At 33.5% G+C, this 14,356-nt stretch overlaps 2 protein-coding genes across 2 annotated transcripts; both read left to right on the top strand.

Annotated features, from left to right (window-relative positions):
* The first annotated feature begins 200 nt into the window (after window positions 1-200).
* On the top strand, window positions 201-5,967 carry LOC134233898 (receptor-type tyrosine-protein phosphatase F-like). Its single transcript, XM_062715957.1, has 3 exons — window positions 201-211; window positions 763-890; window positions 5,621-5,967. The coding sequence occupies exons 1-3, from the start codon at window positions 201-203 to the stop codon at window positions 5,950-5,952; spliced, it is 471 nt and encodes a 156-aa protein (XP_062571941.1). The 3' UTR covers window positions 5,953-5,967.
* A 3,765-nt stretch (window positions 5,968-9,732) lies between these two features.
* LOC134233889 (receptor-type tyrosine-protein phosphatase S-like) lies at window positions 9,733-12,803 on the top strand. Its single transcript, XM_062715944.1, has 3 exons — window positions 9,733-9,748; window positions 10,345-10,650; window positions 12,413-12,803. The coding sequence occupies exons 1-3, from the start codon at window positions 9,733-9,735 to the stop codon at window positions 12,616-12,618; spliced, it is 528 nt and encodes a 175-aa protein (XP_062571928.1). The 3' UTR covers window positions 12,619-12,803.
* Window positions 12,804-14,356: the final 1,553 nt, after the last annotated feature.

Below are 14,356 nucleotides of genomic sequence, written 5' to 3'. Positions count from 1 at the left end.
GCGACTTTTTCATTCTGATGTTCATAACTAAATCTATAAAAAAAAACTGGCCTAAGGTTGAAGAAAGATACCTTTATCAAAATGGATAATTTCAAGGCCCCTGGGTCAGGGGTAACTGGGGGGGGGGGGCATTTTTTGCATCTTTACTTCAAAACAGGATAAAATTACCAGTATAGACATTTCACTGATTAAAACTCGCAATGATAAAAAGGTAAAGAAGAGTCTATTATTTCAGCGATCTTAGTGAGTGTGATAGGTCATTGAATTATTATATCATAATACAGGAAGACTGAAAGAAGAGAGGTCGGAAGAACCGTTTAACATGGTGTCTGATGTTGTCAAAAGACATTTGTGTATCTGTTATGTAAATAGATAATGGACAATATGCTCATACTGTTCTAGAAATTTTGACAAAGGACTTTGTTATGAAAACAGTGAATGTTCAATGGCTACCAAGAATTCATTTCAGAACAGAAATTTGTGAACATATTCAAGAATCTCAAATATTTTTATTGCAATACCAAATTCACACATTGTATATAGTTCTATTTTTTTAAAAGTATTATTTACTTTGAATTCAAATTTTCAGGTCTAATTTGAAATATAAGCTTCCGGGACCATTTATAATTTTGTTGTTGTATGTCGACTGGTAGCTATTTTATTGAAGTTGTGACATTACTTTTGGATCAAACCTTGCATAATATGTAACAGTTGAGAATTGTACTTTAGATTTGGAAATCTGTGTGTTTTCTACTAACTGAGCAATCTCTTTTTTTCAGGTTCTTTACGGATAGCCAAAGCCCTAGAGTCAGATTATGGAAAATATGAATGCGTAGCTACCAATGAGTATGGAGTGACTTACTCTTATGCTGCGATGTTATACATCAGAGGTGTGTATCTTTAGTGGCAGCTGAGGTAAAAAGAGAAATCCTTAGAGAAAAAAATGAATGCCTATTTACATTACTCAGTTTTTACAACTTCACAAGAGTTGGCTCTTGAAATCATAAATTCTGAATTGCATAACAAATGATTATTTCTTTGAGGGGGGAGAAAAAGTCTGAATGAAAATCTTGATCCCATCAATTAGTCTGAATTGTTGAACAAAGAATAATGTTTATGACTTAAAGTTGAATGAGATTCCAATGGCAGTGGACCAAAATTTGCTGCCGAGATAATTATGGAGTTACCTCCCTTAGATTGAGCAGAGCTTTGTAATATGTACATTGAACTAATACCCCAATATTTCTGTTTGTCTGGCATGACACTAAATGAAGGATGACTAGAATATTGTTATTGAACATCTGTCTGCTATCACGATCAGACTTTTCATATTTTTTCCCCCAATTTTTCCTTGTGTACTACAAGGTTGTTAAACCTAGGGTTAGATACAATCGGACTTTATCAGATAAAAGGTAGACAACAATGTTTCATGATCATATACCCATCATGTCAGTTTTAACATAAGTAGTTTCACAGAACTCTCCCCCTTGAATTCAAAAAGAATAAAAGATAAGAATTCTCTGTTAGAGAAACAAAAGCATGAAATTGTATATAAAGTAAAACTAGTCTATTGTATTGTGAATATTGTTTATCATTTTTAAAACAATTAATGTTACTCCTCAAAATTTTTAATTTCTTTTTCTCTTTTACTATTGGGCAATTAGGAACTAATTTTTCCTCTCTCCTCACTCAGATATAACATTGATGGGTTGTTCTTTTGTCCACTTCCCTATACTTGAAAAGTATGAATCAACACTTAACATTGTTAGTAGGGCTGTGTATTGAGCAAAAAATTTCAATACGATACAATATTTCTTAAAGCGATATGCTATATATTGGATTCTAAAACAAGTCCATCAAAAAAGGCTTATTAATCATTTAATGCATGGATTTCATAAAAAAAAATAGTGATTCATTACCCATTTCAAAGTTCTTATCCCATAGAAAGTAAATAAAACACTTCAAATCAAAACTTTTAATGACTGTAAAATCAGCATGTTGAAATAAAATTGTTATGTATTTTATCATAACTATAAAAACGGTGTTATTTCTTTTATAAATCTTGGTTTTAATTTAAAAAGGTGAAATATAATCTTTGCTGATTATAATTTCCACCTTTTTAGCAGAATTAGAAGAAAAACTGCTTGTCCGATACGTATTGGAAGTAATTTCTCGATACGATATTTTTCTTGAATATTGATACGTATCGATATATCGATATATTGATACAGCCCTAATATTGTTACCAGATCTTAAGATGAATAGTGCATCATACAGACAGTGTGCTAGATATCAGGGCTATTTGTGATATGCTAGGTTTAATCAAAGACTCTGATAATATCAGCTCCCAAGTGAAAATTTTTTTTTAAACAAATCACTTACAAATTGCCTACAAATTGCTTTAAAATCACTTAAAAGTGATTTGATTCAGTGATTTGTAAGCAATTCATCTAATAAATCATGCATAAATCACCTTCTACCAAAATGATGACTATGATTTGCTTACAATTTGTTATGAAAGGGTGATTTGCTTGTGATTTCTTTTCCATTTCAGACAATTTCTGAGTGATTTGTTAAACTAAGGAAATTGTTACAGTGATTTCTTCATGATTTGTTGAACTTAGCTGTTCTCCAAGGTGATTTGAAAATGATTTCTGGAACTTAGTATTTCTTTAAAGTGATTTTAAGGAGGCTCGATCATTACACCACTTTTTGATGACGTTCTACACAAAAAATAAACCTTCATTGTGTCGACCGGTTTCCTCTGGGGACGAATTGTACAGGTACCTCTATAATATGACCCTGACCTTTAAAACGCTTTAAAAATAGATGAAACATGCGGTGTTATAAACAGTGAAAAACAAAGTAACAGATTCATTATGCATAAACCAAGAAGAATTGCTGTTAAGCAGAAACAAAATAAAACAGTCAAATCTTTGCCAAACAAGTAATGTCAATTTCATAGCGATGCATGCAGTGAGATCTAGCAATGAATGACATATTTGTATGGAGGAAATTCGAGTTAAAATCTACAACCTTGTTGAAATTAAAAAAAATTACTTGCACTATTTAGTGTTGGTGTTGATTTATATATAAATTGCTTTATTGATTTAAATGTATACTCTGGCAATTTAAAGCTTTGTTCTGAATTTTAGATGTAATGTCAAACGTTTCCTAGTGTTTTGAGTCTTGGAAAATTAGGAAAGATAACTCTTGAAAGTGGACTTTTTATACCAAATATTTTTTTTAATTGGATTTTTTATTTCGTTTAAACATTCTTCATTCAATTTGACGCATGTAATTCATTGATACATTCCTTTTCTCTTCAGAACCCATTTTGTTAATGCTTTATGCATAGATTAAAAAGATAGTGACATAAATTTTTTTTAGGAGAGAATTATTTTTTCTAATAAAATTATTATTAGGTATTATGAGGTATTTTTACTATGTGTACTTGTCTTAAGAAGATGCCCATCATTTGACACTTAAAAATTTCTGAAATTCTGTTAATAATAAACTTGAAATAAAACATTTCACTAAAATTAGACAAAAACTAAAAAATTTTATAAAAAATATTTATGATATCAATACCCCCATCTGAATATTTGACATCTACATTATAAGTGGTGCTGTATTGAAATCTAAAATAAACTGTGGATGTAATGAGCCACCTTAAGATGATTTGTTAACTTAGTCTTTCTTCTGGATGATTTGTAAATGATTTGTTGATCTCATTGGTCCTTCTTCAGAGTAATTTGAGAATGATTTACTTCATAACTTCCGCCTGTCTTGTTGATTGGTCAGTATTAAAAACTCTACCGCCAATTTTCATTCATCTGAGATTTGAATTGAAAGGAGCTAAATTGTGCTGTTCTAGATTCATACCTCTCTTTTGTTGAAACTGATGTTTTTTCCATAACCATGCAGAATATAGTTTTAAGGTATGTATAACTGTATTATATGCTATCATTTCCTCCTTAGATTCAGTTAATATTCCATATGTTTACATGCAATTTATTGTTCTTCTTAACCAACAACAAAGTCAGTGGCAATTAATGTTTAAAACAAAATCTATGTAAAGCTATAAGCTTCTGCAAAGTAATGGCTTTTTCAAAGTGTCTAGACAAATATTTATTTCAGATAAGAAAACATTTAACAACTTCTAAAAGTCAACAATTAATGCTTATATCATAATATTCTGAATTTGGAGCCAAGTACATGTGTGTATATCTAAAATACATGATGCCACCTTAATGAGGACACATCTTAGTAAAAGTTTATATTTTAAAATACTCTTGCTAAAATTTTTTTTTTTGTTAATATACATCAAATATACATGCATGTGTGTTTCAAATATTTGAGGGATGGTTTCATGAGAATCATGCATACAAGTGTATATCCACCTGGAGTGATTTGAAAGTGATTTGTTAAACTGAAGTGATTTGTTTGCAATTTAGGCCATAATAAAAATATTAATTCTTAGATTCTCATCCCCACCTGCCCTGATTTTATACCCCCGCCTCGATTTTTTTTATTTCTGTATTTCTTCGTCTTAATTCTGATCGGGATCGGTATTCATCTACCATTCTACTTTCGTTTTAAATCCCGCGAAAGTCGACATGATTTTGACAGCTGAAAAGATGGTAATTGCTGTAATACATGCGTACATATTTTAAACAAGGGTCATTGGTTGAAAATGATTGGCGATGATGTGAAGTAAGAGATAATTGAACCTTTACTATGACTTTTATTCGGGTATTTAGGTAAGATTACACCGATTGATCAGGTCAATAAAAAATCTGCAAAATTTGAAAAAATAAAAAATATGAAATAAAAGCCGCCTGCCCGCCTCGATTTTTAAAAAAATTTGGATGAGAATCTAGCAATTTATTTATTATGGCCTTATTTGAAATTATTTGTTTGCTATTTATTCAGAGTGATTTGGTTGCAATTTGTTCAACAGAAGTGATTTCTACACAATTTATTCAAAGTGATTTCAGGGTGATTTGCTTACAATTTGTTAGGAGTGATTTGTTAGCTCATTTGCATGGGAATTTGCATCACTTACAAATCATCTTCAAATCACTGATTCATAAGTGATTTCTTAAAGTGATTTGTTTAAGGATTTTTTTTCACTTGGGAGGTAATCTTAGAACACATCCCAGTCTTATTCCAGCATATCGTCAGCCCTACTTCAACATGGTATTAAATAGATCATGCTGATTTGAATTTAATACACTTCATGTTGAATCTACCATCATCAAATTATGATATCTTAATATTTTTAGGGTTTCAGATTAAAAAACACACCTCCCATATATAATTTGATGCCAAGTAGTCTTATCTTAATAAAGCTTAAGTAACATTTATCTAAGAATTTTTAGAAGATTGCAATATTGTTGAAGATTGATTCAGTGGCAAATACTGAATGTTCAGAGAGTTCTGCTCTCTTAAAATATTTCTAAGTACTTGAAGCTTTTTAAGATTTTAATGGCAGTTTCTGTGTCATTTTTCATCAATGCATGCAAGAATTTATAACAAAGCCACAAAAAAGCACGCATATAAATGTTACGTTTTACTTGACATAAAGCATAGCTTAAATAAATTGACTCTTTTTCAGTACGTAGAGTCCCCCCTATTTTCACCCTCCCCCCAAAGAGAGTGGAGGTGGACCCCAATGGCAGCGTCAATCTGACCTGCGTGGCGGTCGGGTCCCCCATGCCACACGTTATGTGGCGGGATGGTGCCACGGAACTCGGAAAGCCTGTCATAGGAAAGAATGTCCTCCAACTTAAAAACATCACCGAGAGCAAGAACTACACATGCGTGGCGTCATCTGACTTAGGAAACATCGAACACATCGGGGAGGTCATCGTTAAAGGTAAAATGTCTGTACAGCGACATTTGGACTGTTTCTTTAGAAATTACACTCTGGAAAGGTGTGTTCCCTGAACGTCTGCTCCCTATATAAACAGTATAATTATCACACTCAATTAAGGGGCCCTCTGAGAGGCACAGGGGTGTGTTCCCTGAACGTGTCTACTCCAGTATATAAACAGTATAATTATCACACTCAATTAAGGGGCCCTCTGAGGGGCACAGGGGTGTGTTCCCTGAACGTGTCTACTCCAGTATATAAACAGTATAATTATCACACTCAATTAAGGGGCCCTCTGAGAGGCACAGGGGTGTGTTCCCTGAACGTGTCTACTCCATATATAAACAGTATAATTATCACACTCAATTAAGGGGCCCTCTGAGGGGCACAGGTAGCATTTACCTGTGTCACCTGTGTTTTAAACTGCATTTATAAGACTGTGACAAAGACTTATATAGGAAAAATCTTAGCATTTAGTCCTATAAAATGAAATAATCTTGTTAAAATTTTTAAATATTTTCTACTTAAATTTTCAAAGTATTTACTAGGTATTTTAATCAATTTATATTTATCAATGTTTCAAAAATCTTAGTTAATACCAATAATTCCTATAAAATGAATTAAATGTTATTCAAATTTTAAAATATTTTTACTCAAATTTTCAAAGTATTTATTTTAATTTTGTAGTACAAAATAATATCTTTGTTAAGGGAGGATTTTGCTTCGTGTGTCACAAATAACTATAATAGTTATTTGTGATGCGCCAAGCAAAAACCTCCCTTAATGAAGAATTTTGACATTTTCAGTTTTTAGCTCACCTGAGCCAAAGACTCAAGTGAGCTTTTCTGATCACATTTTGCCCGTCGTCCATCCGCCTAGCTGTCCGTCTGTCTGTAAACATTTTTTTCAAAATGCTACTCCTCCTACAGTTTTGGTCTGATTTCAATATAACTTGGCACAGAAGTAGACTACACTAAGATACATAATTCTGTATATCAGTTTTTGATTTCGATAAATGGTGTTGCCGTGGTAACTAAAAATAGAAATTTCTGTGAATTTCTTTCAAAATGCTACTCCTCCTACAGTTTTGGTCTGATTTCAATATTACTTGGCACACAAGTAGATTACACTAAGATCCATAATTGTGTACATCGGTTTTTGATTTCCATGAACGGTGTGATCGTGGTTACTAAAAATAGAAATTTCATTAAAATGGTTTCAAAATGCTACTCCTCCTACAGTTTTGTTCTGATTTCAATATTACTTGGCACACAAGTAGACTACACTAAGATCCATAATTGTGTATATCAGTTTTTGATTTCCATGAACGGTGTTGTTGTGGTTACTAAAAATAGAAATTTCTGTGAAATTGTTTCAAAATGCTACTCCTCCTACAGTTTTGGTCTGATTTCAATATAACTTGGCACACAAGTAGACTACACTAAGATAAACAAATCTGTACAACAGTTTTTGATTTTAATTTTGCACAGAAGTAGACTACACTTAGATACACAATTCTGTTTATCATTTTTAGCTCACCTGAGCTGTCTGTCCGTCTGTCTAGCTGTCCGTCTGTAAACTTTTCGCATTTTCGACTTCTTCTCAAGAACCACTAGGCCAATTTTGACCAAACTTGGCACAAAGCATCCTTGGATAAAGGGAAATTTAAGGGCCAAGTCTCCTCACAAGGGGAGATAATCAAGAAAAGACAAAAATAGGGTGGAGTCATTAAAAAATCTTCTTCTCAAGAACCACTGGGCCAGAAAAGCTGAAACTTACGTGAAAGCATCCTAGGGTAGTGTAGATTCTAAATTGTTAAAATCATGACCCCCGGGCGTAGGGCGGGGCCACAATGGGGAATCAAAGTTTTACGCAGAAATATATAGCAAATATATTTAAAAATCTTCTTCTCAAGAACCAATGGGCCAGAAAAGCTGAAACGTAGGTGCAAGCATCCCGGGGTGGTGTAGATTCTAAATTGTTAAAATCATGACCCCCGGGGGTAGGGCGGGGCCACAATGGGGAATCAAAGTTTTACATAGAAATATATAGCAAAAATCTTTAAAAATCTTCTTCTCAAGAACCACAGGGCCAGAAAAGCTGAAACTTATGTGGAAGCATCCTGGGGTGGTGTAGATTCTATATTGTTCAAATCATGACCCCCGGGGGGTTGGGGGGGGGACACAATGGGGAATCAAAGTTTTACATAGAAATATATATGAAAAATCTTTGAAAATCTTCTTCTCAAGAACCTCCGGGCCAGAAAAGCTGAAACTTATGTGGAAGCATCCTGGGGTAGTGTAGATTCAAAATTGTTCTAATCATGGCCCCGGGGGTAGGGCGGGGTCACAATGGGGAAACAAAGTTTTGCAATGAGGAATCAAAGCATCCTGGGGTAGTGTAAATTTCAAATTGTCTAAATTATGATCAGTGGTGTAGGGTGGGGTCACAATGTATTACAAGGGGGAAATCTGGTAAAGAATGGAATGGTCAAAGCTTCTCAGGTGAGCGATGTGGCCCATATACATACCCCAAATACAGTTTTAGTCTGATTATAATATAATGTGGCATACAAGTAGACTACACTTAAAGATAAAGAACATAAAAATTATTCTATTTATTGCTGTTGTAAAGTTTCAATTCCCAACTGCTACTTTTCTCTTCTTTTGCTATAAGTACAAACCAGTATAGCTTCAGTCTCGACAGAGACTTCTGGTTTCTCCTAAATTATGTCATATGTAAAGAAGTTAGATTACAATTTGTATTATGTAATGTGATATTGAGTTATGTGAATGTTACGTGAAAGGCATCATAAATATTAAATTGTTAACAGAGAGAATATGTGTAGTCTGCTGCATAATGAATAATATAAAAGTATGAACATAATGTATTGTTTAGGCCAAAATAAAATATGCTCTTGGGCCATCCTTGAAAAATTGTTTGTTTGGAATTGCTGCCTGAAGGGTTTCAGACAGAAGAGGGAGGGAGGGAAATTTTTTTTCAAAAATTGAAGATAATTTTAATTTTTTGATAAAAATCTCAGCAAACAGTGAATACATTTTCTGACTTTAAAAAGTATCTACCATCAATTTTGCATAGATCTGACACTACATTTCAGTGTTTTGTATGGTGCATGTGATAAACGGTAAAAAAATTGATTAAATAAAAGAAAAATCTTCCTACTTTTGGTCAATAAAATTTTTCAGTATGGGGCATTTCAATGAGGCGGGAGGCAATTCCAAACAAACATTAATTTTATTTTGGCCTTGTTTCCTGTCACCCGACCTACCTTACATTTTACATTCCGACCCAAACAGATTTTTTTTTTTACATTTTCAAATTTTGGGGGCTATTTTCTTGAAATACATAAAGTCAACCAACAATATTTATAGAACTAACACATCACAAGTGTACAGGATACCTTTACTTAATAAAAATCTTTATTAACAAACAATGCATTCATTGATCGAGTATTAAAAATAAAAAAATTTCTCAAAATAAATTTTTTTTCCTACCTACTTACCTTATATTTTTTGGTCAGGGGACAGGAAACAAGATTATTTTTTTCTTTTGGCCTTAGCTTGTTTGCAATTAAAGGAATTTTCATACACTTAATACAAAAATCTATAAAACATAAAAGGGGTTGGGGGTGGTGTTGCTGCTGAATGCATTGTAAAGACTTAATTTTGAGAATAGTTTAAATATAACTGTCACTATAAGTATTTCCAAAGATATACAGAAAACCGGTACCTCAGATTCATCCTCAGTTGTTATTCAGGCAACATATGACTACTTTACATTGATAAATGATACACTATATAGTATTTTTGAAAAACTCTTCTGTCTGAATAGGGATGTGCGATTTTATCGGTATACCGGTATATCATGATTTTTTGTTGCGTGATACGTATCGTGATACGGAGACCTAAATACCGGTCTTTAGGTACATATTATAAAGTCCAGAAATTATTCATTTATTTGTTCAATCTTTCAAATTACAATTACAGAAAGTATTAAAAAAAATGTTGTAAAAAGTGAAAAGAACGACATCTTACCATCAAAACATAATTGATTTTATATACATAAAAATTTCAATAAAGTAAAATTTTGTTTTTCTAGCATATTTTTTAGAAAAATAATGACTTTTCATATAAAATCATTGTAAAAACTGTTTTTAAAAATATCATGATATTATCGTGATATTGTGGGAAAAAATCGTGATATATCGCGATACGAATTTTTTGGCGATAACCATCCCTTAAAACTTTCAAGGCATTTTCATACATCTTGAAGAGTATACTCTTCAAGGTGCATGAAAATGCCTTGCAAGTTTTAAGTTGTCTCTGAACCTGTGTTTTTGATATGAATGTATGTCTTTACAAGCATGTATGTTATAGTGTCTCCACAAAGATTAACCCTCTCTAGAGAATCGTAACTTATCCATGATTCCCCATTGTATTTTGTAGTTGCACCACAAATTACCCAGGAAGTTCGGAACTTGACCGTGGCTGAGGAATTAGTGGTCAGTTTTGTCTGTAAAGCCTCAGGATATCCACAACCTACGTTTTACTGGGAAAAGGATGGGGAAAAACTGAACATAGGGAGGAACCGATTCAAAGTATTTGACATGCCGTATGGTAGCGTTTTGAGGATTGAGACCGTTCGGAATAAGGACAGTGGGAGTTCCTTTACCTGTGTGGCGGAGAATGGAGTGGGGGATCCAGCCTGGAGTACGGGGCATCTGAAGGTTTACCGCATTGACAGGGGAAACGGTAAGAAGACATTAGGTCGGTGTCGATGACTGTGTGGTTTGAAAGTTTTGATGTTGCTTGGTCACTATACTCTACATCTCATACCTTTTGTATAAGAATTTTATTTTGAGAAAGAGTGGGGTTTTGGAGAAAATGTTAAGAGTTTCATTCATCAGCATTTATACAGTACTGCTCAATATTGCAGGTGAGCAATTGTCAACTATTTCAGCTTTTTTCAAATATTTTCAAATTTTGAATAGATGTGGTCTTTTGTATAATTGCAGCATATAAGACAAACTTTGTATACTTTCTGCTTTTTTCCACTGTTGTTTGACGATGCCTATATATATTTTCTTTCCCATAATCCTCCCATCTACCCAGTCTACCCATAATTCCCTGCTCTCTGTCTTTCTTCTGGACCATCCCTATAAAAATCTTACTTCCGTGTATATATTTTAGGGATGTCAAAATATTTATTTTCCTTAGTCGAATATTCGATTGCATTATTCGAACGATAGTCGACTATTCGGAATTTTTTTTTCAAACTTTCTTTGATAGCGTATCTATAAATCAAAAACCATTCTCGTAAATTTATGTAAAAAGTAACATCAAATGCCTACAAAGCATATTACACACCGATATTCAGAGGAACGTGAAGTAGGAATAAGTTGTTTAAATGAAATAGATTTACACCAGCAATTAATTTTCAAAAATGTATGAATTCTCGTAAATCACGTATTGATATAAATTGGTCTGTACATTCTTTTGTTCTAGTACGCTTAAAGAATTGTCAGCACGGTGTTTCTAAAGCTTATTAAAAGGGGAGGAGTAAACACACACTATTCACACATTAGGGGATGTTGTAAAATACTGATTGTTCAATTAACGATTAGCCCGGCTATCAAAATTTCCTTACTGTGTAGGTTTATTAATTGTTTGATAATTATAGAAGTTTCAAAACTTCACGGTGCTGGTGTGTTCCTACAGCATTTGAATATTCTTAGAGGCAATTAATAAATCTATAATTGGTACAAGTCCAATTAATTATTTTCAAAGTCAAGTATAGCGCTGCATAATTTACTACAATAAAAAAAGGTCGGTAATTGAGAAATAATTATCGCGGTATGTAATTACTGTACTGTCCATATGTATAATGTGGAAATTTATTATATACCGTGACTATATTTAAGCTCTTATTCGACTGGGGGCAAATACTATAATGGTTTGAGGAATGACGCTTTATCAATTTTGAGTTGAGAATTTCTTTATCACCTCCTTTTTCTGTATTTTTTAAATATTCGAATGTCGTTTCATTATTCGATAGTCGGTCCATTCGACTGATAGTCGAATAGTCGACTATTCATTGACATCCCTAATATATTTTCTTCCTACAAGTTGGCATTTTGTTATCACGTTAAGAAAACATTTTTCAGCAAGATTTTTAAACTAATCAGGAGTTTTATCATTGATGAGTGCAGAACTATTCATCTAAGTTTGTTTTAAAAATTAATTCAATGGTATATATACCTCAATATATAGACTTCTATTCACTAATGATCTTTTTTTTAAGAGATACTAAACATTCAGTTGTCAAACAAATGTCATAGATGGAGGGAGTCTGACACTTTTTTTTCAGTTGAATGTGGAATTCCGCACGTACTGAAATGTTTTAACACTAGAAATATGGGTTAGCTTATTTAGAGAAAGAATTTGTTGCACTATTTATCAATAAATAAGGCCGAAGATAACCTATCTTTACTTTCATATATATATATTTTTACAGAATTTCCAGTAGGATATCCCAAAATCATTGTAAATCCAGAGCTAAAATCTGTTGAGAAAGAGAAACCTGCCATCATGGAGTGTCAAGCGGATGCTAATGGACACAAGTTTGATATTGAGTGGTTCAAAAATAATGTCCCTGTAGACCTGGGTGACAACAAACGGCTCACAATCACAGAAACAGGTACGTGTGTGTCAGATAAATGAAATACAAGATTCTAAGTAAGAATATTTATTTTGCTATTTAACTACCTTTTAAAGCTTCTGAGGAAAATTCTTAGAATATATTTTACCAGAAAGAACAAAATCTAAACCAGGGATGAACCGTTGATGAGTCAAATTATCTGCTGATGAGGTCACAGTTTACAATTTTTGCACCCTTTAGTTTTAAGTGCCGGCATAGTATTTTCAATCATTAAGAAATCTCCCCTACAAACACATATTCTAGTTTTAGGGCACAAAAATTCTGTAAATCTTTTCATTGATAAGAAAATAATATAAAAAATAGAAAGCCTAATTTTCCCCAGAAGATAATTGTTTTCATTATAAATGTATCAAAGCATTTTTACAGTGTGCATGTTAGATATCTATATGTCTTGAGGGGATTGACTCACTGTGATTCTGTGGGTTGTTTACGTCAGTAGAATCAAATAAATAAATCACGGCTGTTTGAAAATCAATAAACAAAAATAAACAATGCATAAATTAATGCAGCTGTCAATTAATTCTAATTATCTCCAAACCTGGTCAACAGTGTGCGTTCAGGCGTGAAGCTATTTCCTGTTACCAAGTGTAATTTTCACACCTTTCTGTGCATTATGTAAACAGAGGAGAGACTGGCTAACCCAGGCACAAATTTTACATGCTTCTTTTTTCAAGGTCCTTGTTGAATGTTCTAACATCTCAATTTTCTTGGAGTCATAAATTTTACATGTAAAATATATCTACTTGCTAGGTTTCCTTGATTACCTAAAACAAATTTTATAAATTAATTTTTTGTAAAATACAGGAACATGTATGGAGGACTTAACAATTTGAGTAACGAATGTCAATTTAAAGAAGAAAAAAAACAGAATTTTACTGTTTTTTAAAACAGTGCTTAAATTTTAAGTGGACCAACGGTCCACCTAGTCCAGAACATTTGGTGGACCTTCCAATTTTTGGTGGGCTTGGGCCGCCGGTCAACCGTTGATGTCGAACCCAGTTAATCTGGTCTCTTGTTTGGAAAATATAGGTCAGATCCAGCATCCGAAGCAAGTCTGGTAGTGTCCATCCCTAGATGCATCATCTGTGCAAGTTTTGTTCAGGTAGGGCTTATAGTTACTTGGGAATGAAAGTATATGTCAGATCCAGCATCCGAAGCAAGTCTGGTAGTGTCCATCCCTAGATGCATCATCTGTGCAAGTTTGGTTCAGGCAGGGCTTATGGTTACTAGGGAATGAAAATGTAGGTCAGATCCAGCATCCGAAGCAAGTCTGGTAGTGTCCATCCCTAGATGCATCATCTGTGCAAGTTTGGTTCAGGCAGGGCTTATGGTTACTAGGGAATGAAAATGTAGGTCAGATCCAGCATCCGAAGCAAGTCTGGTAGTGTCCATCCCTAGATGCATCATCAATGCAAGTATGGTTCAGGCAGGACTTACAGTTACTTGGGAATGAAAATATAGGTCAGATCCAGCATCCGAAGCAAGTCTGGTAGTGTCCATCCCTAGATACATCATCTGTGCAAGCTTGGTCCAAGTAGGGCTTATAGTTCCTTAGGAATGGACCTGCTCCAAAAACTTTAACCTGGTCACTCATCTGGAAAATGTAGGTCAGATCCAGCATACTAAACTAGTCTGGTAGTGTTCATCCCTAGATGCATCATCCATGCAAGTTTGGTTTGGGTAGGGCTTATAGTTACTTGGAAATGGACCTGCTCCAAAAACTTTAATCTGGTCACTTAT

The sequence above is a fragment of the Saccostrea cucullata genome, unplaced genomic scaffold (assembly GCF_032062105.1).
Source record: "Saccostrea cucullata isolate Sc308-1 unplaced genomic scaffold, CSIRO_AGI_Scuc_v1 ctg14579, whole genome shotgun sequence".
Classification (NCBI taxonomy): Eukaryota; Metazoa; Mollusca; class Bivalvia; order Ostreida; family Ostreidae; genus Saccostrea; species Saccostrea cuccullata.
This window is presented reverse-complemented; position numbering and strand designations above follow the sequence as displayed.